This window comes from Phalacrocorax aristotelis, chromosome 1 (genome assembly GCF_949628215.1).
Source record: "Phalacrocorax aristotelis chromosome 1, bGulAri2.1, whole genome shotgun sequence".
NCBI classification, from domain to species: Eukaryota; Metazoa; Chordata; class Aves; order Suliformes; family Phalacrocoracidae; genus Phalacrocorax; species Phalacrocorax aristotelis.
In genome coordinates this window covers 133,237,860-133,259,998 of record NC_134276.1, presented here as the reverse complement: position 1 = coordinate 133,259,998, position 22,139 = coordinate 133,237,860, and the positions used below count along the sequence as shown (strand labels likewise).

Sequence of the window (22,139 nt, the reverse complement as noted above, 5' to 3'; positions counted from 1 at the left end):
TAGTAATTAAAACTTCTCTTGCAAACACTCACTCCTTTTTCTGTAAGTCATGGAATGGAACCCTATCCAACACTAGACACCAGCATGAAGAATAAAGAGTTTGACTTCTCAGGGACAGTATGGAATTCCACCTCAGACCATGCTGTAGCTCTGTAGAAAGGAGCACAGGAAGGGGAAAAATGTCTTTTTTGGGGGAAATATGGTAAAGCACAGTTGAAGATGCTCTAAAGAAAAGCTGCTGGATGGTAAGACTTTTTTCTGTCTCAGTCTAAGCACAGCTGATCAGGAGGGTCAGTAGTGCTTGGATGGACACACAATGAGCTTGAGGGAAGTGTAAGCAAGTGGGTAAGGAATCAATCCACTATAGCTCACCTTGAAATTCTCGAGGAAGCCCCCACTACCATTCTCTATCTTGTCATTGTCTCCTATGGGCAATCCCATCATACTGCGGCTGCGAAGCTGGAGCTCCTCAAAAAGGCTCTCCAAGAGGGCACTCCGAGTCCTTTCCTGCATCAACATTGGGAGTGAAAACACAGCTGTTATTGGGGATGGAGGGATTTTCTTTCTTCCCTGTTTTTACAATGCCTCACATACTTCTTTAAAAAATCACCATTAAAATTAATTTAAATAGTATGAAGTGGTTTTAGCTGTATAGTTATGGAATGTATTACAGTAATACCCAGCCCTTTTAAACTCTTTCTAAAGCAAGTCATAAAGGACATCAGGTTTTTTCGGTTTGGTTTTTTGTTTGTTTGTTTTTGGATTGAGGGTAGGTTTTTTTGGATCAGCCAAGCAGCAGAGTCTGGAACAGAATTTTGGTACCTTGAACCAAAATCAGTGATACCAGCATGCATTCTGTAGCACATTACTGAGATTCAGCTAATACAGAATTTCCACCAGCAAAATGTATACATCATTCGCATTCTTACTTGAGGATTAGAACTTTACTTTAGAATGTACCTGTTCATATTCTGTCATGCCTGTTGTGAAATACAAAGGAATCATCACATAGCTGAGTATAATCACATTTCATCTTTTTTAAACAACACAAAATTAGAAATAAAAAATTATACTGTATTTTCTTAATCTGGCAGTAACATAGCTTTGTAATTTTTAATGGAAGCAACCAGGTAATAGACCAACCTCTAATTTAGCAAATTTCTCAGCTCGATAACAGCTGTACTCGGCATTGATGAGCTTGACCAGGAGGAATTCACGAAACTCTGCACTCTACAAGACAAGATGAAGAGTAGACTTAAGATGAAAACAGTAATAAGTATCACATATCCAATAAATATCAAACAGTAAAAAATATCACAGGCAAAAAGCGCTCTCTCACTACTTCTTAGACCTCCAAAGTCATCTAGCCAGACTGACAATACTGACTCAGACACAAGGGTGTGTATCATATCTCCTTGTCATCTAACACTGGACCAGAGAAACAAACCTTTCTAAATATGGCTGGATTTGGCAGAGGTGGCCCAAAGAATGGGACATCATCTCGGGCTGTGACTGAAACCTGAAACAATATGAGAGAAAGAAAATAAGTATCAAACACAAGTGAGACTATCAAAGCCTTCGAACTACTATGGTACATCTGATCCCTCCTGAATCATTTATATATCCAGAAGAGATCTAATATGCTGTCCTGTGCATCCATCTGTTTCTGTACTCAGTAAATGGATGTGCTGTTTTATCTCCCTGAAATTCAGTCAGCTAGATGTGCACACAGTCAGAGCAACAAAAACCAATTAAACCAATTACTTTTTTTAAAAATTATTTTAAATAAATGTTTTTAATAATGACCAGTGTATTAAGGACAAAAAAATAAGATGCTTTTATTCAGCCTGCAAGATTTACCTCTACTAGAAGAGCCTTTGTCAATATGATTGTACTGACCTTTTTTTTTTTTTGACAGAGAATCCTCAGTGGAGATACTCCCCTCCATGTGCAGCGTATCTCAGTGACGTCGCCTGAGTCACATGTAGTAAGCATGCAAAACCACTTTCCCAGTAACAGATAAGGGAATCCATACTTTTTTTTTTTTTTAACATGCTCCTACCTGACATACCAATGCCAAAAAAACTGTTAATGCAATTCAGTTTTGTCACTTGGCCCTTCACAGCACTTACCTATAATTACATGCAGCTACCTTACCAGATACATACAGCACTTAATATTTCACTGGTTTGGTTTTCTTTTTTTTGTGATGTCTAAGATGGATATGACATTATTTGCCATTTCACGCACCAGGGAACAATGTCAAAACAACTTAACAGCAACTGCCTCAAAATAACACTCCAGTGTAAGTGTCACAGAGCCAATGAGAAGCATGAGTTTAATGACAGAAAGAAGGAAAGAGGCCCTCTAATTCAGATTTCTCATATTGTAGGCCAGCCCCCTAATTACAAAGGCCTCCCTCTCCCTCCCATTAGATATCTACCTGTTAAAATCCTGCTTTGCATTTTTAATTTTCTGGCTGCAAAAATCAATTCAAAGAAGCAAATGCCATTAGCATTCCAATTTAACCACTAGGCACTAAAGTAGATGGAACAAGGGGGGGGGCGGAACCTTCCCAAACTGTAGTCTCTTAGGTACTAGAATGCTCTCAAGGCAGAATGAGTTAAAATCCCTTTGGCAAAGCCTTTACAGAAAACTCTGCATTGGCCCTAGGGTCCTGACTGGTACTATTTCTTTTCATTAAATGATACAGGCAACCCTATTACACTGGCAAAAACAATGCCATTGCAGACAGGCAAAGACGAAAACAATAGTAGGACGAGAAAAGACAACATGGCAAGCTTCCCCAGCTCTTTCCCTTGTCATTAGAAAAACAAACAAAAAATAAACAAACAAACAAAAAACCCAAACCAAAAAACAGTGAGCTTCTGTGCCCTACAAAACAGAAAGCGAGAGGAGAACTGGAACCCTATGCCCCTGATCAACATGAGGCTATCATGTCACTACAGACCTGGCTGCCCATAGCATAGGGAACAATGGAAGGTGGCTGTTCCACCCCCAGCATGGTCTTTGGTAGGAGAGGACATGGGGATGCTGTCCTGACTTTAATAATCTTGGTGTTCTTTTAGACCTCCAAGGCATAAGGACTCATCATTACCCAATCAGACATAACGCTTAGATTAAGATGTTTCTACAGTGGAAAATCCATCACAGAATGCAGGCTTCTATATATTTTCTGCTCTCTCAGCATGACTGAAAGTTGAACATAAAGTTATACAGACATCATACAGCGTCATGTGACAGAGAAAGAGCTGTGCCCAAAGGCTGCAGATAGGGAATTCATGTTCTAGCAGGGCTTCTTTCGACTAGAGGAGTCAAACAGGTAGCGCTTTCCTGCTAGATGGGCATTATTTTTGGGATTCTCCCAAAGCAGATGTAGCTGGTTCGTATTCCATTGATTAGGCCAACCACCCATATCTGACCTGCAGTCTCAGGCAGTGCAAGCTCTCAGCACTGTGCTCTGCAGCATGAGCAATACAGACACAGCTGACAGACAGGTGAATGAATTTTACCTGGCTTACATAATGCAAGCAAGACATCTCCCAGAATGGCATCAATTGCTCCTCGTGCTCTTTGATGTAAACATTTTCAATCTGAATTAATCCTGCTTTAATTCCCAAGCTTTAAGCTTCAGAAATTCGTCAGCTACTTTGAAAGAGTCATTTTCTAGTACATTCTAGTTTCATGTGTAGATACTTAAACTGATCAAATTATTCTTTAACCTTCTATTTGCTAGGTAGAGGCAGCAAGCAGTCCTGGACTCCTTTCAGTAAAATATTTGTGTTCCAGAATTTTAATCACTCTCAGCCCCACCTAGCCCTGTCCAGCATATCAACGTCTTTATAAAATCTGAATACTCAACAAACATGATCACAAATTGCTAAAGAGCAGCAATCACACCAAACAGAAAGGACCTTTGCAAACCTATACAATAGAGAACAACATAGCAAGAAGGAGAGTTCTGGTCAGAGATCAAAGAGTGGGTGAAGGGGAAGGAGAGCTGGTAGCAGCTACTGGATTTCTAGGTTTACTGGTAATAGGTATAATGATCGCCTTTCACTGAAAACATTGATTAAGTTTACTAACAGAGCAAGCAAAGCTGTTAGGATGACAGCTTGCTGAACCTGTACCTCTCCTAGAGGTCCAGAAACAGGTTTCCACTTAAAGAATCAACATCAGTAAATCCGTACAGAGAAATCTATTGGCTCTGTTTACCTTGTAGAGAGTGTCCCCACTGGTGCCATGAGTGAGCTGAACTACCACATAAGCATGTAGGAAATTAGAAGCAATCATATCAGGGACAAAAGGCGTGCTTTCATCCTGGAAGATGATGGCCACAATGTCATTCCCAATGTGACGCTTCCGCTGAAGCTGGAAAGGAAAAAAAATAATAATGCAAGAGGGCAGGTGAAAAATAGGAGAACAGTACGATGGGGCATCAAACACCAGTCTGTCTAGCATCTCCAACCCATCTGTTTCAACCAAACCCCTCATCACTACTTTTACCATTACTCCCAGCCATAATTCCCAACATTACAGAGTTAGGCATTCTCCCCTCTAACTAGCCCCTCATCAAATACCCTAGCCACACCGCTGAATTCCTTAGTTGCCCTTCCAATACCTGCTGGGAATCTCCCTCTGTGAAGGGAAGCTTTGTAGACACATGAAACATGATCTCGTTGCCCCGGAAGTTTGTATAGACGGACTCGGTGCCCGTTTGACCTCTAGTGACATCCAAGCCTCCCCGGAACCTGAGCAAATCCATACCATGCCATCGGTTAGGCAGGACAAAGATGAGAAAGCGGAGAGAAGAAAGAAGAGATCAGTAACATAGTTTGGCACATCAATATTATCAAAGGTGATTTTTAAGAAATCAGTGACAGTGGGGCACTAAATCTTCCGAAAACAAATGCATTGACTGAAGCTGTACAATGTTTCTGCTGAAGAATATACTTGCTTGTTAAAAGCTATGAAGCTAAACCAGGGATCCTCAAAGGATCCTCAAAGGACTTCTTTGGCATTCTTCTGAGAAACACAATCCATATTTTAGCACTACAGGAAGGTCAGACTGCCCCACAGAAACTAAAACAATACTGACCCCTACCATTGGGAAACAAACTTACATTCGCACAGTCAAATAAAATTATTCTTTACTAATACTGTGGGTCAGATTGAGATACCAGGAGACCTTTAAATGAAAATGAGAAGATACCTAAGCTCCAACTGGCTCCCAGACAGGATGGTTGACAAAAGCATTCTGGGCTTCTCCACCTGCACTGGGATTCAGAGGACACAGCACTACTCTGAAAGCAGGGCTCTAACAAAGTTGGAGCTTCTGAGCACGTAGTTTTCCCTAACTCAGTCCGGCTTTCCAACAGCACTGGGTACGCACCCACGGAAATCCTGCAGCTGGATCTTGTCACCAAGGAAATCCAGGAACTCCAAGAAACCCAGACTCTCTTCTGTGTTACTGAAGACTTCTTCTTCAGTTGTCTTCAAAAGGAAGGGAGAAGTCGTAAGAAGCACAAGAAGTACAAAGAACAAGCTGTAATTTCTATACACATTTCAAGCAGCGTTGAGGACCTGCACAAACAAATCAATCCACTTAAGGCAAGCTTCTATCCTTTCTCTTTACAGTGTACAAGATAGTACGGACCTTGTTATTACATTTAAGCTAAGAGAACTGAATCTTTGTGTTTTGCCTCAAGTACTGTGGGATCTGAGGGAGTGTGCTGGTTTTGGCTGAGAAGGGGTTAATTCTCCTCACTGTGGGGGTCAGCTACCTGTCCAGCTTCCCGCGCTCTGCCGCGTGGCGGGGGGGGGCTGGGAGGGGCAGGGCCATGGTGGGGGCGGCTGACCCCGACTGGCCCATGGCAGGTTCACTCCATACCATGTGACACCATGACCAGTATATTGAGGGAGGCAGTGGCAGCGCGGCGTCGGGTCGGCGGGCGGTGAGCGGCTGCGGCGCGTGCGGTTTGTTTCGGCGGTTCATTCCCCCTCTCCCCTCCCTTCCCCCCTCCCCCGGGGCTTTGCGCCTCTCGTTGTTCTCCTTTACATTGCATTTCTGTTGTTGTTTCTTTTCATTTTCATTATTAAACTGTTCTTATCCCAACCCACGAGCGTTACCCTTCTGATTCTCTCCCCCATCTACCGGTGGGGGAGTGAGCGAGCGACTGTGTGGGGCTGAGCTGCCGCTAAACCACGACAGTCTTTTTGGCGCCCAACGTGGGGCTCAAGGGTTGGAGATAACAACAGCTGCTGGTCACAGCACCATGTTGTCCTTTTTGCAGTTGGTGTTAAAAATCGGTGTTGGTTTGTTGAGTCTGCTGTGTTCTGCTGTGATTAGTAATGTTTTGCCTACAAGATTTGTTATACAAACACTCATTTTCAGCTTTATCTGGTATTTGGGGTTTTTGCTGAAACCGTTACTGTACTTCGGATACCACCTTGTTGAGGCAATTAGCAATTATACCTCCTCCTCTGAGAGATTTTATATGGAGGAAATACAGAATAGTACCTTTGCAACTTTGTTCTATGATGTCTGTGCCTTTGTTAAAACAACGTTTTTGTATCTTGAACATCTTTGGGTGGTTAAGGTGCACTTATTGTTAGTTTTTGGGCATGTTGTTTTGGTTTGGACTAAGCAACTTAAGAATATCACCCAGAAATCTGCCCCGAGGCTTGATAGTTACGAGTGGCAGGGCATGTGGGGTAGCATGGGCAAATACCTAGGGCAGTGGGCACCCCCAGTATTTTGGAGTTTCACCCCCGAACAAGTGCAGAATCCTAAAAAACTAGTAGAATATTTGGAGAAAGTATGTTGTTACGCTGGGAACTCCAGAGAGACACAGATCACTGCAACATGCTGGGGTCTGGCCCATGCATACTGAGCCCTGCTCAACAGTATTCAGTGCCCCCAGGGGGAAGAGAATGTCTCTGGATTGAAATGCAAAGTGACTGGCACTGTAGACAATCCAGCCCTGACAACAGGCACTGCAGCCACTCAAACCCCCACAACAAGTACCGGAGCTAGCTCAGAAAATAAACCCGTACCAGTATCAGTTGCCCCCATACACAAGACGAAATATTGGAAGCGGACATCAACTCGTTTAGAACGGGATGATGAAGAACCAGGGCCATCGCGGGGAGAGGAGGGAGAAGTAATAAATGAAATAGAGACCACCCGATCCCTGTCCTTAAGCGAGTTGCGAGATATGCGAAAAGATTATAGCCGTCGTTCAGGTGAGCACATTGCCCCCTGGCTGCTCCGATGCTGGGATAATGGGGCCAGTAGCCTGGAACTAGAGGGAAAAGAAGCCAAACAATTGGCATCCCTTTCTGGGGAAGGGGGCGTTGACAAAGCAATTGGAAAAAAACCACAAACCCTCAGCCTCTGGAGGCGACTCCTGTCTGGAGTGAAGGAAAGGTATCCCTTTAAAGAAGATGTTACATATCGCCCAGGAAAATGGACAACTATGGAGAAAGGCATCCAGTATCTAAGGGAATTAGCTGTGTTTGAGGTGATTTATGGTGACCTGGACGATCAACGTTCATCCAAAGATCCAGATGAAGCCGAGTGCACACAACCCATGTGGCGGAAGTTTGTACGGAGCGCACCATCTTCGCATGCAAACTCATTGGCAGTGATGTCCTGGAAAGATGACGAGACACCAACGGTGGCAGAGGTGATAGATAGACTCCGGGATTACAACACAAATATCTCTTCCTCGCTGGTCTCTGCTGTGGAGAAACTATCCCAAGAGGTCCAGCAACTCAAAGAAGATCTGTCCTACTCCCCACCTCGACAGAGCAGTGTCTCAGCTGTCAGGAATAAGCGTCCTTTGGCTCAAAGAAGGGGATACACACCACGGGCCACCCTATGGTTCTACCTGCATGACCACGGAGAGGACATGATGAGGTGGGATGGCAAGCCTACTTTGACCCTACAGGCACGAGTACATGAACTGCAAGGAAGAACAGTCACTCAGGGAGGCTCTTCCAGTAAAGCTGCTGCTCCAGTTTCCAGCGAGCAGGTCCCCAGACAGAGGAGTAGAAGCGCAGATTTTATTTCTAAGTGTAATAGAGGGACTCCTAAATCACATTTACAGGAAGTGAGTTGTGACTGCCATGATCAGGACTAGAGGGGTCCTGCCTCCAGCCGGGTGGAGGAAAGGGATAACCGGGCTTACTGGACTGTGTGGATCCGATGGCCTGGCACATCCGACCCACAGGAGTATAAAGCTTTAGTGGACACCGGCGCACAGTGCACCTTAATGCCATCAAACTATATAGGGGCAGAACCCATCAGCATTGCTGGAGTGACAGGGGGATCCCAAGAGCTAACTGTATTGGAGGCCGAAGTGAGCCTAACTGGCAATGAGTGGCAGAAGCACCCCATTGTGACTGGCCCAGAGGCTCTGTGCGTCCTTGGCATAGACTACCTCAGGAGAGGGTATTTCAAGGACCCAAAAGGTTACAAGTGGGCTTTTGGTGTAGCTGCCTTGGAGACGGAGGAAACTGAACAGCTGTCTACCTTGCCCGGTCTCTCAAAGAACCCTTCTGTGGTGGGGTTGCTGAAGGTTGAATAACAACAGGTGCCAATCGCCACCACAACAGTGCACCGGCGGCAATATCGCACCAACAGAGACTCTCTGATCCCCATCCTTAAACTCATTCACCAACTGAGGAGCCAAGGAGTCATCAGTAAGACCCACTCACCCTTTAACAGTCCCATATGGCCAGTCCGGAAGTCTAATGGAGAGTGGAGACTAACAGTAGACTATCATGGCCTGAATGAAGTCACTCCACTGTTGAGTGCTGCTGTGCCAGACATGCTAGAACTTCAATACGAACTGGAGTCAAAGGCGGCCAAGTGGTATGCCACAATTGATATTGCTAATGCATTCTTCTCAATCCCTCTGGCAGCAGAGTGCAGGCCACAGTTTGCTTTCACACGGAGGGGCGTCCAGTACACCTGGAATCGACTGCCCCAGGGGTGGAAATACAGTCCTACCATTTGCCATGGACTGATTCAGACTGTACTGGAACAGGGAGAAGCTCCAGAACACCTTCAATACATTGATGACATCATTGTGTGGGGCAACACAGCGGAAGAAGTTTTTGAGAAAGGAGAGAAAATAGTCCAAATCCTTCTGAAAGCTGGTTTTGCCATAAAACAAAGGATGTGAAGGGACCTGTACAAGAAGTCCAGTTCTTAGGAATCAAATGGCAAGATGGTCGTCGTCAGATTCCAATGGATGTGATCAACAAAATAGCAGCCATGTCTCCACCAACTAGCAAAAAGGAAACACAAGCTCTCTTGGGCGTTGTCGGTTTTTGGAGAATGCATATTCCAAATTACAGTCTGATCGTAAGCCCTCTCTATCAAGTGACCCGGAAAAAGAATGATTTCAAATGGGGCCCTGAGCAACGACAAGCCTTTGAACAGATTAAACGAGAAATAGTCCATGCAGTAGGCCTTGGGCCAGTCCGGGCAGGACAAGATGTAAAAAATGTGCTCTACACTGCAGCCGGGGAGAATGGCCCTACCTGGAGCCTCTGGCAGAAAGCACATGGGGAAACCCGGGGTCGACCCCTAGGGTTTTGGAGTCGGGGATACAGAGGGTCCGAAGCCCGCTATACTCCAACTGAAAAAGAGATATTGGCAGCATATGAAGGGGTTCGAGCTGCTTCAGAAGTGGCTGGTACTGAAGCACAGTTGCTCCTGGCACCCCGACTGCCAGTGCTGGGCTGGATGTTCAAAGGAAACATCCCCTCTACACACCATGCAACTGATGCTACGTGGAATAAATGGGTTGCACTGATCACCCAGCGGGCTCGAGTAGGAAACCCCAGTCGCCCAGGAATCTTGGAAGTGATTATGGCCTGAAGGCTTTGCCAGAAGGCAAAGATTTTGGATTATCACCAGAGGAGGAGGTGACACGTGCTGAAGAAGCCCCACTGTATAACAAATTGCCAGAAGATGAGAAGCAATATGCCCTGTTCACTCATGGGTCCTGTCGCCTTGTGGGAAAGCACCGGAGATGGAAGGCTGCTGTATGGAGTCCTACACGACAAGTAGCAGAAACTGCGGAAGGAGAAGGTGAATCGAGCCAGTTTGCAGAGGTAAAGGCCATCCAGCTGGCCTTAGACATCGCTGAACGGGAAAAGTGGCCAGTGCTCTATCTCTCTACTGACTCCTGGATGGTGGCAAATACCCTGTGGGGCTGGCTGCAGCAGTGGAAGCAAAGCAACTGGCAGCGCAGAGGCAAACCCATCTGGGCTGCCACATTGTGGCAAGATATTGCTGCCCGGGTAGAGAAACTGGTTGTAAAGGTACGGCATGTGGATGCTCACGTCCCCAAGAGTCGGGCCACTGAAGAAGATTGAAACAACCAACAGGTAGATCAGGCTGCCAAGATTGAAGTGGCTGAGGTGGATCTGGACTGGCAGCATAAGGGTGAACTATTTCTAGCTCGGTGGGCCCATGACACCTCAGGCCATCAAGGGAGAGATGCAACATACAGGTGGGCTCGTGATCGAGGGGTGGACTTGACCATGGATATTATTGCACAGGTTATCCACGAATGTGACACATGCACTGCAATCAAGCAAGCAAAGCGGGTAAAGCCTCTGTGGTATGGGGGACGATGGCTGAAATATAAATACGGGGAGGCCTGGCAAATTGACTATATCACACTCCCACAGACCCGCCAAGGCAAGCGCCATGTGCTTACAATGGTAGAAACAACGACTGGCTGGCTGGAAACATATTCTGTCCCCCATGCCACTGCCCGGAACACTATCCTGGGCCTTGAGAAACAAGTCCTGTGGCGACATGGCACCCCAGAGAGGATTGAGTCAGACAATGGGACTCATTTCCAAAATAGCCTCGTAGACACCTGGGCCAAAGAGCACGGCATTGAGTGGGTGTATCACATCCCCTATCACGCACCAGCCTCTGGGAAAATTGAACGGTACAATGGACTGTTAAAAACTACACTGAGAGCAATGGGGGGTGGAACATTCAAGCACTGGGATACACATTTAGCAAAAGCCACGTGGTTAGTCAACACGAGGGGATCTGCCAACTGAGCTGGCCCTGCCCAGTCAGAAATCCTACAAACTGTGGAAGGGGATAGAGTCCCTGTAGTGCACACAAAAAGTATGCTGGGCAAAACAGTCTGGGTTCTTCCTGCCTCCGGCAAAGGCAAACCCATTCGTGGGATTGCTTTTGCTCGAGGACCTGGGTGTACTTGGTGGGTGATGCAGGAGGATGGAGAAATCCGATGTGTGCCTCAAGAGGATTTGATTTTGGGTGAAAACAGTCAATGAACTGAATGGCACAATGTGAACTGCTATATAATACTGTGTGTCACCTCTGTGTTGTATCAATGATATCAGAGTACGAGCCTCCCAACCCATGGAAGATCAACTACGAAACAAGCCGTGCAGCAGTGAGGGAATGATGACTGACTCGGTATTCAGCAACCCAACGCCACACACCATCTCTCCCACCCTGAAAGACTGATACAACAGATGGAGCCCAGAGTCATGGACTGGGTGAACTCAATGGACATTTTAATGGACATTTTACAGGGAAGGTCCACGAACTAAGGGAATGATGTCTGTGTATTATGTTAAAGGATGGGAAGGGGAGGGGTGGTGGTTGGTACGGTTGTATTGCATCATATGGGACCTGGGCATGGTGTAAATGGTATGGAATAAGGGGTGGAGAATGTGCTGGTTTTGGCTGAGAAGGGGTTAATTCTCCTCACTGTGGGGGTCGGCTACCTTTCCAGCTTCCCGCGCTCTGCTGCATGGCGGGGGGGGGGGTGGGAGGGGCAGGGCCATGGTGGGGGCGGCTGACCCTGACTGGCCAATGGCAGGTTCATTCCATACCATGTGACACCATGGCTAGTATATTGGGGGGGAGGCCAGTGGCAGCGCGGCGTCGGGTCGGCGGGCGGTGAGCGGCTGCGGCGCGTGCGGTTTGTTTCGGCGGTTCATTCCCCCTCTCCCCTCCCTTCCCCCCTCCCCCGGGGCTTTGCGCCTCTCATTGTTCTCCTTTACATTGCATTTCTACTGTTTCTTTTCAATTTAATTATTAAACTGTTCTTATCCCAACCCACGAGCGTTACCCTTCTGATTCTCTCCCCCATCTACCAGTGGGGGAGTGAGCGAGCAACTGTGTGGGGCTGAGCTGCCGCTAAACCACGACAGGGAGCTTACCTGTCCAGGTTTCTGGTAGATGACCCCAAATTTGAAGTTACTGCTTATGACATGTTCATCAAACGCAACAATAAGCTGCGAAGCCTGAAGTAATGAAAATACAAATTATCAGTTGGGCATCATTAGCCAGACCTTGGTGGAAAGGGACATACAGACATATCAGAACATTATACCTTGGGGTAGAGGACAGGAAAGAAGCGTTCAACATTCACATCCTCACACAGTAGCTGTCAAGTGAGAGAGAGGGAAACAGAAATGTGATTATCATGTGCCCTAGCTTGCTGCAGGCATGAGAGTGTAGGCACTGTTTATAATTATCTGACAGGAATCCCTTCAGGCAAAAATTCTGAGGTAAAATTGGAAGAGAGAGAAAAGCTAAGTGTTAGTGTAAAAGGGAAGTATATAACAGTGCTATTGGGGAATAGCAGAAAACGGAAATGGCAGGACAGATGTGAAAATAACTTGAAGAATGAGGCTTTAAGAGTGAACAGGCAAGCAAGAATCTCACCTTTGCCATCTGGACAGCACTGGGAAACTCATTCAGACAGGAAATGGGGATCAGGTCATGTCTGGTGCCAGTCCGAGTCCTGGCACAAAACAAAAAGGACATTAGAGCAAAAGCCAAAAGGGAGACATAAGCAACACTGGCTCTCTAAAGAAAGAGTAGCCATTCCTTCAGATTATCCTTAAAGCAGTTTATTCCAGAGGATTCATTTTAAGCCTGGTGCATAAAATCACTTCTTGTTGCTCATCACTTGTTGTGGAGAGCAGAGGAAGACAAAACAGGGATGAGTAGCCTCTTGCTCTTTTGAGTTCTTTTCGTGCTTGAAGAAATATTTTGCTCTTCCCAGCCCACCCTGCCATTTTCTTTCACAGATACCTAAATGTTGACATATAATTCATGGAAACAGTATTATAATGGATTTGTAAGATCATACAATGAGGGTTTGAAAGACTTAAAAGGTCTGTTAGAGACAGCCTAGGAAAGCAGATCTATGCAAAGTATAGAAACCAGTGTAACATTGTTCCAGAAAGCTGATGGACAAAAACTTCCTTTCTCTCTCTCTATAAAAGGAGAGATGCCTTTCTAGGGGAGAAGAAATATTGGGCTGTCAGAGTCCTCTTCAGACGATTATAAACAAGCTATTGAGCAAAAGGTGCTGCATATAATATGGTATCTTAATAGAATAATTACTACCCTTTTGTTCTTCACCAGTCTCTTCCATGTAGGAAGGTTTTTGGGCTCAGATAAACATTCCCTGGCACATCTCACAAATACGCTCTCTTACCCCCCTTCCCCCTGAGATTATTGCTCCACCTGGTACTTTGAAGTGTTCTCCTCCTGCAATGGAGGAAACCCACCAGTGATTCTCTTGTAGCTGACTCCTGTGCAAACAGTATTTTCCCTCAGTCCTGGATAAGACTTTGTCAGCAGCAACTGTATGTCAGTTGCTTCCAGTAGCACACTGCCTAGTGGAAGTGCACCCAGTCCATAGTGTGGTAATAAGCTTTTCTGCAGCATGCCTCTCACCTATGCAAGATCCCTCTCTCTTCTTCCTCTAGTTCGTTCAGCAGCTCTCTCGGGGTAATGGCTCTCTGTGGAAGCCCTAAAGGTTATGGCACTTCATAGGCTGCCCTGGGAAGCTAAGGAGTGTTCTAGCTCACCTTCAAGGGAGCCTTACTCTAAAGTACAAAGTACAAAGACAGGCCTGGGCGAGGCTGCCCTCCATCGGGGAATCCATATGTTCCTAGAGAATACTCACATGTCTTTAAGTAAACAGAATAAACAGAAAAACCTTTTTGAGGGAAGAACAGATGTTTTCCACACAGGAACTATAAAGATGTGCCTGCAAACAGAACTTCAGCTTCCTGAAGGAAACTGCTCAGAGAAACTCAGAGGAGAAGGCAAGAAAAGGCTAAGAAGGTTCTTTTGCAGTCCTCTCCAGGAGAATGACATGACATTCACACCCATATCTGTGCAGTGGAAGCTCAACGTAAGAGAGACACAGCACAGTAACAAACACTTCAACAACAGGCACTATTACCTCAGCAACAGACGCAGATTTTCCTGTTTCTCAATCTGTTCATACTTCACAGAAAGTACCAGATAGCCCAAGGACATGTCAGTAGAATAAAAGTTCTGGTGCTCCTGAAAACAGGAAGCCAAAATGCATTATTCCAAACACACTTCCTCGAGTTCACCAGATTTTTTGCATACAACCTGTCACTCAAGATTAGCTAATTTTTTTTTTTTTTTAACTAGCAATGACATGCTTGAAGACATGTATATGCTGTCTCCCAGCTCCCTTGGTGATCAATGCATGAGCATATCAGTCAAATTTCATCCACTGTAATTTCAGTTCTCCTTGGCTGTCCATCATCAGAAGGACTCCTGAGAAGCATTAGGATGAGAACATTCAGCAACACATTTTGAAAAAATCCAAGTTTCTTGTAAATAAATTAATATCTTTCATGGACTTTCCCAGTATCCTTCAGACTCTGCATGACTAAGCAGTGGCCTCCAGCACATTCAACTGGATGTAGTCATGGGAATTTTCTATACAAACAGTAATGGCAGGATCATTACACCAAATGGTTGATCTCTAAGAGGACTCACATCTCAGGAAGGATGTAGTCATAGCTCCACGTAACTACTTTGCAGACGAAAACTGTACTCAGCAATGCCACTAGCACTGCCTGAGCTTTAGCGAAATGTGCCTCAAACAGAGAAAGCCATTCAGTCAAACAATGAACAATAATGCAAACATTTTCATAAGCTCTATATATAAGTGGCTGTGGCCACACATTTCTCCCGGGTATACAGCCATGTTCCAATGGCCTGGGTATATCTATACTTATTTTATATATTGAGATATATATAGATACATAACCTCTAACATCAAAAGGTTAAAGTCTTTTGAAAGGGATGTCAACGGAAACAGAAACCTCTAGCACAATGAGACTATTATATAGGTGGAATCATCCAGAAATGCTTAGCGTGCTCCCATCTTCCTAGTGGAAAACCACTTTATGGCCAGTTTTTGGAGCTGGCTGCTACATAAACTCTGACCAAACAAAGAGTTGAGACTGAACTCATGCTTTCAGCAACAGGCCAAAATTGTTGGGTTTGAGGTATAACCAGGACAGAGAGACCAATCATAATGTCCTGCAAGGGATCCAGTGATCTTTGGATTAGATTTTATTAGATTAATATTTTAATATCTTGCTGCTAATGACAACGTCTGTTGAAAGGGGCAGTAGTACATCCCAGTATTTAGCCTCCAGCCTAGGAGAACATGGCGAGATTGGTATGGTGCTTCTGAGCTATCAATGATGGTAGTTGGGGTAAGACTTCTTCTCAGCAAAGCAAAATAATAATAAATAAAACAAAATAAAGAATCCTAACCCAAAATCATCTTAGCTACCCTACTGCAGGCAGAATTATCCTTATGCCTTGGGACCATGAAAATCAGGAGAAAGTCATATAGCAATCTGCTGACAGTGGAATCAGGAATGTGTCCACAGGGATCTTCAGTGCAGAACAGGCAACAGGGAAGGAAAAAAAAAAAAAAAAAAAAAAATCATTGTTTGCAGACAAATCTTGGGATTTTCCAAATCCCAGATGATGTACCTCAAGATATCCAACTGCATTTCCCATTTGTGATTCTGTAGGAAAAAGAAGCTCTGTCCACTCACTGAGATAAAATGCACATACCTTAATTGGAGCTTGGTTCCCAAATTCTACTTGTCAACTGTTTCAGAGGAGAGGTACCAACTGCTATCTTGTTTGTTGATATATTTTCTAATGATAGTGTTGCCCAACACCAACTTACTTGAAAGATATAATCAAAGTACTCCGCATACGTTTTAGTGTGCACAGATTCTGTTCTAATGTACAGCAATGGTTTTATGCTGTTAGGTTGTAGAAATTATCTCCTCAGCCTAAATGCAAAGCATTTGTCGTCGTCAAATAAATGGAGAAGAGAAATAAAATGCCATTCCCCTGCAAATAATGAATGGGCTGTTCTACCACCAGAATAGCAGTCATCTCAAATCAAAGACAGTCACTTACAACCTGAGAAGACAGTCAGGGAGCATGAAGTCAGTAACCAGTATTGCAAGACTCCGAGGGAGCATCACAGGAAGCACTGTATAAATGCATCCTTGTGCATGACAAAAAAGTGTTATGCAATAGCACACTAAGTGTACAGTTGTACAGTCAGAACTTGCAACATTTGGAATGTGTTCTGTGAAAGGAGTACTCTAGACACAATTAATTAATAATAATGAGTCAATGGGAACACAGTATGTAATTTGATAAAAAAAGAGTTGAGTCTGAGAATTGCTTCCTCAGCCTTTTGCCTAGAAAATACAGAAGGTCTTTTCTGTCTCTGGTGGATTGCAACCTCTCTCAACACACCGGTGAGAATGCCTTTTGCTGGGGAAAAAAATCTAAACAACTTTTTGTATTAGTCATAGTTCTGACTCAATATGAAATAAAGGTTCATCTAGTGAAATACTGATATCTAGGTGGACATACACATCTTGAGGTCAGCAGACATAAGCCATCCCCCCCTTTGAAAAGAAAAAAAAAAAGTAGTAGTAATAACTAAGACTACAGTCACTACCCTGAACCTGGATGTGACTCAGTCGGTGAGGAGCACAGCTGCGGCAAGGTCGTCCTGTGGCTCAGCGCTAGATCGGGACAGGCAAGGCAGTTCCTCAAACCCGAGAAGCCCGAGGGCTTCATAGCTCCTGGTGCTACCATAGTCTACCTTCTGCTGAATCAGACCGAACAAGGGGGTCCTGAAAAAGATACGGTATAAGTAAAGAGCAGCAAACAAGCAAACAGAATAACGTGGCCTCTCGCTGCAGTGTTCAAATCACAGAAGTCTAGTGTGATCTGTCACACAAGTCAATGGTAGCAACTGAACTTATCTGTACATGGGAAGAAAAACTGAAATCAAAGGAAGCCACAAAGGCTGACAGGACAGTTTATTGCTTCTGACCATGACTTTCAGGATACTAACAGATTTTTGGAATGTGAAAAAGATTAAGGTGCAGTAGTCATTGGGACCAAGGGCAGAAAGACAGAGCAGCTGAGGAATAGACAGATTCAAGGAGCAAAACAAGAGCATGCTCAATGGTCAGCTGAAGTCTAGAATCAAGGAAGTCCATAAACCAAATAAGTCATATGCTAGGGTGGATGCCCAAGATAGGCTGTTAAGGAAAAAGATGGCACAATGCCAACAAAAGTCTGGACTAGAAGGCTGGGATAGAAGGAATAGGAGCCAAAGCATGAGGTTAGCTGCAGCCAAAAGTAACATTGAGCTGTAAAGATGGGACAACAGGATGCCTTTTGATAAAACTTCTAAGCCAGACTCAAGCAGGTGTGACACAATGGGATCTCAGCTGCTTTGGAGACTGGGCTATCAGCTCTGCAGCCGGCATAACCAGGCAGAGCTGCACAAAGGGGTGCAATCTTCACAGGGGAACAGGCACCAGAATTAGCAGAGGTCTTAAGAGCATTGAATTTTTGTCAAAGCTACTCTGCCTTGATCCTGAATGTAATCCTGAGTTTTAAACTGGGACCTGAGTAATAGTTTTGTTCATACATACAATTTCTTCGTTATGACTTTTTTTTTTTCCTCTGTGATTGTCTTTCCTTGTAAAAACACATAGGCAACAGAAGGCAGACTGAGTGTCCTTCAATGTAAAACAGCATTTATCATTAGCTGTCCTGATGTTACAGATAACCATAAAGCCTTTTGATGCTTTAATACAGAAGGTTACAACCTGGTGGTGACAAGATACCCTGGAACTGAGATGACCTGTATATAGGTACAAATTTGTTCAGCCATAGAAGCTATTTTTGTAACATTTAAGGCAGTCTGAAAGGAAATTCTGGATTTCAGACAGACATCTCTAAAAGCAATTAAGTATCTTCCATGGGGCCAAAGGAAAGACTAACAGAATACACAAGAAGTGCTGACAGTTTGCCTGAGAAATTATACGGCTATTAAGACACTTGGCATGTTCTTAGTTGCTTGGGTTCTTTTTCATGAAAGAGAATTATTTTTCACTACTCAGTAGCAGCAACTGCACCACACATGAACAAGTCAGACAAAAGTAAAAGATGCCTTCCCCATGGGACCTGGTATGTTTCATCAGTTCTTTTAGCAACAGGAGCATAGGAAGCCAGAGAGCACTAAAAGATCTTTATAGGATTCAAAATGGGTTCATTAGCCCATTACCTTTCTTCAAGAGAAGTGAAAATTTTAAAAAACAAAAAAAACCCAAGCCACACCCCACACACAAACAACCACTCCACCAAAACAAAAAAAAAAAACCTGGCAAAACTTGGCAACCTCTGATCACCTGGTAAAATACTGGGATGATTTCATCACTAAAGAAGGAAGAAAAGCAGCTTTGGTGGCCAAATGATTATGTGACGACCTACAGGAAAATAACAACACCTGAACATCCAAACCTATCAACAGTGATAGATAACTAATAAACTTACAGTACTGAGTAGGAAGCATCGTTATTCCAGCAAGCCTTCATTTCATAGAAGTGTAAGGTGGTGTTTGCCAGTCAGATGGCAACAAGGACCTAGAAGCTACTGCCATTGTTAGCAACTGCAGAACACAGAACTACTAAGGCTGGGCTGGTACTGAAATAACACAATAAGGTTGTCTCCTTGCCAGCCCTCCCTGCATCTCTGCTTGGAGACAACTAAAAATCTTGACTGATATCAGCTTGTTGTGGCAGGAAAACAGTGACAAGCTCCAAAACACATGTATTTGCATGCCAGGGAAAATAATCCTGAATATGAGAAGACAGCAGTCTCAGCAAGTCAGAGAACACATTTACTAAAATCATAGCCTTGTAGTAATGAAATAAAATTAGAGAGACTTTAAAATAGCAAGAGAGATAATTACAAATATACATAATAATAAAAATGTCCTTTGACTGCTTCAAATAGTTTGCACTTCTTTGTCCTAGGTTAAGCTAGAATTTCACACAAATAACTTAAGACATAGTTCTTTCTGCTGAGAGGACTCCACTGAGTCAATTCCCCAACAGTTCACAGCACTGCAGCAGCAATACTTTAACCAGCACAAAGAAAGGAGAGCATAATGGAGAAATACATGACCATATATGAATGCATGGCAAGAATGCTTCTCTCATCAGCACTGTCAGCTTCAAGTGCTTGTGAAATTGCACCCTAAGATTCTTTGGCATTTCCAATGTATACCTTTCTTAAATCCTTCCTGACTTCAGGCTACTTCTCTTTATTATAGTTTTGAAAAACAACATAGACATTGAGTAATTCCCACAGTATAAGACATACTGTTTTGCAGCCTTCTTCCTACAGGCAAAATGAATCTTACTGTGTAATCATCATATAAAATATAGACCATGAAACAAAGAAAAGGAACTGAGCTGTGGCTTGTATGCCCTAGCACTTTTTGTTGTTGTTGTTGTGGTTGTTTTAAAGGATCTGCTATAAGGTGTTCTGCAAAAAGCGTCAAAACAATTGTCCAAGTTTGACTGACCTGGTATATGCACACCCACAACACAGTCATGCATATTAAGTTCATAATACCGCACATACTCTAATCTCCCATCTTGCTTAAAGGATATTCCCTAAACCACTGGCTATGCCTCTCCCATCAGACAATACTTATGGACTCTTCTTCAGTTAAGAATTGTTTGCAATTATTCAAAGCATACAAGAGACCTCTCTTTACCTTTCTGAAACAACATTCCCAATGTTATCAGCAAGAAAAGGACCCAATCCACACAGCATCAAAATCACTGGTCTCTCTTAACTTTGAACTGAAGAAGTACTCTGTGGGATAACTCTGGGGTCTTTCCTTACCTAAGCCTTTAAGCCATCAGTAAAGACATGGGTAAAGTTTTCTGTGACAAGAGTCCTGTTCACCTTGTTCTTTTCTGACACTGGCTTGCCCAAAAATTTGCATGGAACACAGACACACATTCATGGCAATGAAGACAAAGAATAAAACACTGGACACTGTAGAAAAAAAAGAATATAGGCGAGACGAGTTTTTCTGTAGTACTGAAGCAGAGATGGTTGGGCACTTTGCAAATGTATGAAGCCCAATGGAATGGAAATTCCTGGATCTCACTTGGAAGGAACCAAAGGTCCTGCTTCAGAAGGGGCATGGACAAGATGAGCTCTGGACATCCCTTCCAACCTCAACCATTCGGTGATATCAGGTCAGCAGGGAACCCTACAATTTGACTGAAAAAAATCATATCCCAATTTGCCTCTCATCCTAGCTGGCTCTGGAAACTTTGAAGCACAACCCTAAATTTACCATGACAGAAAAATAATAACAATTGGCATGCTGAAGGCTTCCAGAATGTCACAGGATAAATGCCATTAACAGATTGTACAGCAGATCTGTCAGTCTAGAGAGGAAGCGTCCAGGAAGGGTACTTTACATATAGATTATATTAATATTGGTTTCTAGTGTTGCATACTACACAAGATCATTCAGACAAGTCCAGCTACTGCAGAACAAGTCCCCAGCACTGCCCAAAGCTCCACCTCATTCTGGTTTTGAACTTATTATGCAGTCACAGAGGGAGACAACAGAATAAGATGCAGTATGAGTATACCTGTCAAGCTTTCTTACCTCCTTATGCCATGAACTGAATCTCAGAAAATACCACAGGTTTGTTCTCTCTTGTTCTTCATGTTTAGTATCATCTATAATCCAGTTTAGGAATCAATCAATTCCCTAAACAGGCCAACCCAGATGGACCTTAATGGCCAGCCAACAAATATCCACTTAATGAGGCCAAGCTCTGTCCCCCTGTCAGACTGATTTTTTTCAAGTCAGGCAACGCTTAGCACCAAACTTACTTAAAACAAACAACTATAAAACACATTGTCTGGTTTCTTCATAGACTTTCTCTGGTGACCATATTTGCTACTTATCCACACCAAGAAAAATGGACCATTTTTCTTACTACTGAGGGGCTTGCACTGTCAATGCTGAAGTCCGCTCTAAAAATAATACCATCTCCATTTCCAGTATTATTACACTTTTTCCCCCATGTCATCCCAAGATTGGTATCTGTCCAGGAGCCCCTCAAAAGAGCTTCTTAATCAAATATAAGCATTCCCTGTACAAACACCTTCTTCTGTTAATGCACAGAATGATACACATATCACAAGGGGACAGGACCAACCTAACACACTGCTAGCCATATGATAGCATGTACCTTATTTACATTAGTTCAAGGCATCATGAGGAATTGAAATGGAGTGGCTGTGTATTTATTTCTAAGTTCATCAGGAAAAGCCTGAGACACATTTCAGCCTTGAGGCTGTGTGGGCAGAGAAGGCCCTGAAGATGACCCTTACCTTCCCCAGAAAATGTTTGCGGTACAGCTTGGCTGTAGGGTCACTCTCCAGTTTCACTTTACCACTCCAGGGAAAGGGTATGTCAGACAGAGTTGGACTCAAGCTGGAGAGGTTGTGGCTGGTCCCTTCAATCCAGTAGCCCCCAAACTGAGGTAAGATAATGAGAGGATATGGCCACCCTTTCTGTAAAACCTATTCAGAAGGACACAGAACATGAAAGCTGAAAGGCCAATAAGCTGAAAGGCCAGTAAAGTCCAAGGAAAAAGAGAGGAGAGCAGTACTAACTCACCTCATGGATGCTGGGGTAAGGAATATACTCCTCTTCTGTCTGAAATCAGAAGAGACCATTAGCAAAAATGCATGACTGTTTGAAGGATCATGCTCTCATCATGGCACAAACTGTGCCCTCAGCATCCACTCTGCCCTAGTCCATTTTTAGAATTTTACTGTAGGATTTAAGGTTAGACTCCATTTCCTAGGT

General features: G+C 44.0%; 2 protein-coding genes across 46 annotated transcripts in view; one reads left to right on the top strand and one right to left on the bottom strand.

Moving 5' to 3' along the window:
• LOC142064168 (ephrin type-B receptor 5) overlaps window positions 1-11,530 on the top strand; it is a 315,634-nt gene extending 304,104 nt beyond the window's left edge. Inside the window, exon 5 of the mRNA XM_075108851.1 lies at window positions 11,428-11,530. Within this exon, the coding sequence (XP_074964952.1) occupies window positions 11,428-11,492 (65 nt within the window). The 3' untranslated portion in view covers window positions 11,493-11,530. The remainder of the gene's footprint in view (window positions 1-11,427) is intronic.
• LOC142064237 (rap1 GTPase-activating protein 1-like) overlaps window positions 1-22,139 on the bottom strand; it is a 94,750-nt gene that overhangs the window by 34,190 nt on the left and 38,421 nt on the right. For 22 of the 45 annotated variants that reach the window (XR_012663058.1, XR_012663059.1, XR_012663062.1 and 19 more), the window contains 12 exons: window positions 21,948-21,986; window positions 21,659-21,850; window positions 14,301-14,404; window positions 12,764-12,842; window positions 12,429-12,482; window positions 12,256-12,339; window positions 5,414-5,514; window positions 4,643-4,772; window positions 4,237-4,392; window positions 1,448-1,519; window positions 1,144-1,230; window positions 373-507 (listed from right to left, as the gene is read on the bottom strand). Coding sequence is in view for 40 of the 45 variants with exons in the window: in XM_075109010.1 (XP_074965111.1) it covers window positions 373-507; window positions 1,144-1,230; window positions 1,448-1,519; window positions 4,237-4,392; window positions 4,643-4,772; window positions 5,414-5,514; window positions 12,256-12,339; window positions 12,429-12,482; window positions 12,764-12,842; window positions 14,301-14,404; window positions 21,659-21,850; window positions 21,948-21,986 (1,233 nt within the window). In the remaining 5 variants the exon portion in view is untranslated. Of the gene's footprint in view, window positions 1-372; window positions 508-1,143; window positions 1,231-1,447; window positions 1,520-4,236; window positions 4,393-4,642; window positions 4,773-5,413; window positions 5,515-12,255; window positions 12,340-12,428; window positions 12,483-12,763; window positions 12,843-14,300; window positions 14,405-15,661; window positions 15,785-16,883; window positions 17,062-20,924; window positions 20,942-21,658; window positions 21,851-21,947; window positions 21,987-22,139 lie in introns of those variants that run through there. The other 23 variants (XM_075109080.1, XM_075109136.1, XM_075109254.1 and 20 more) reach the window with 10 other exon arrangements.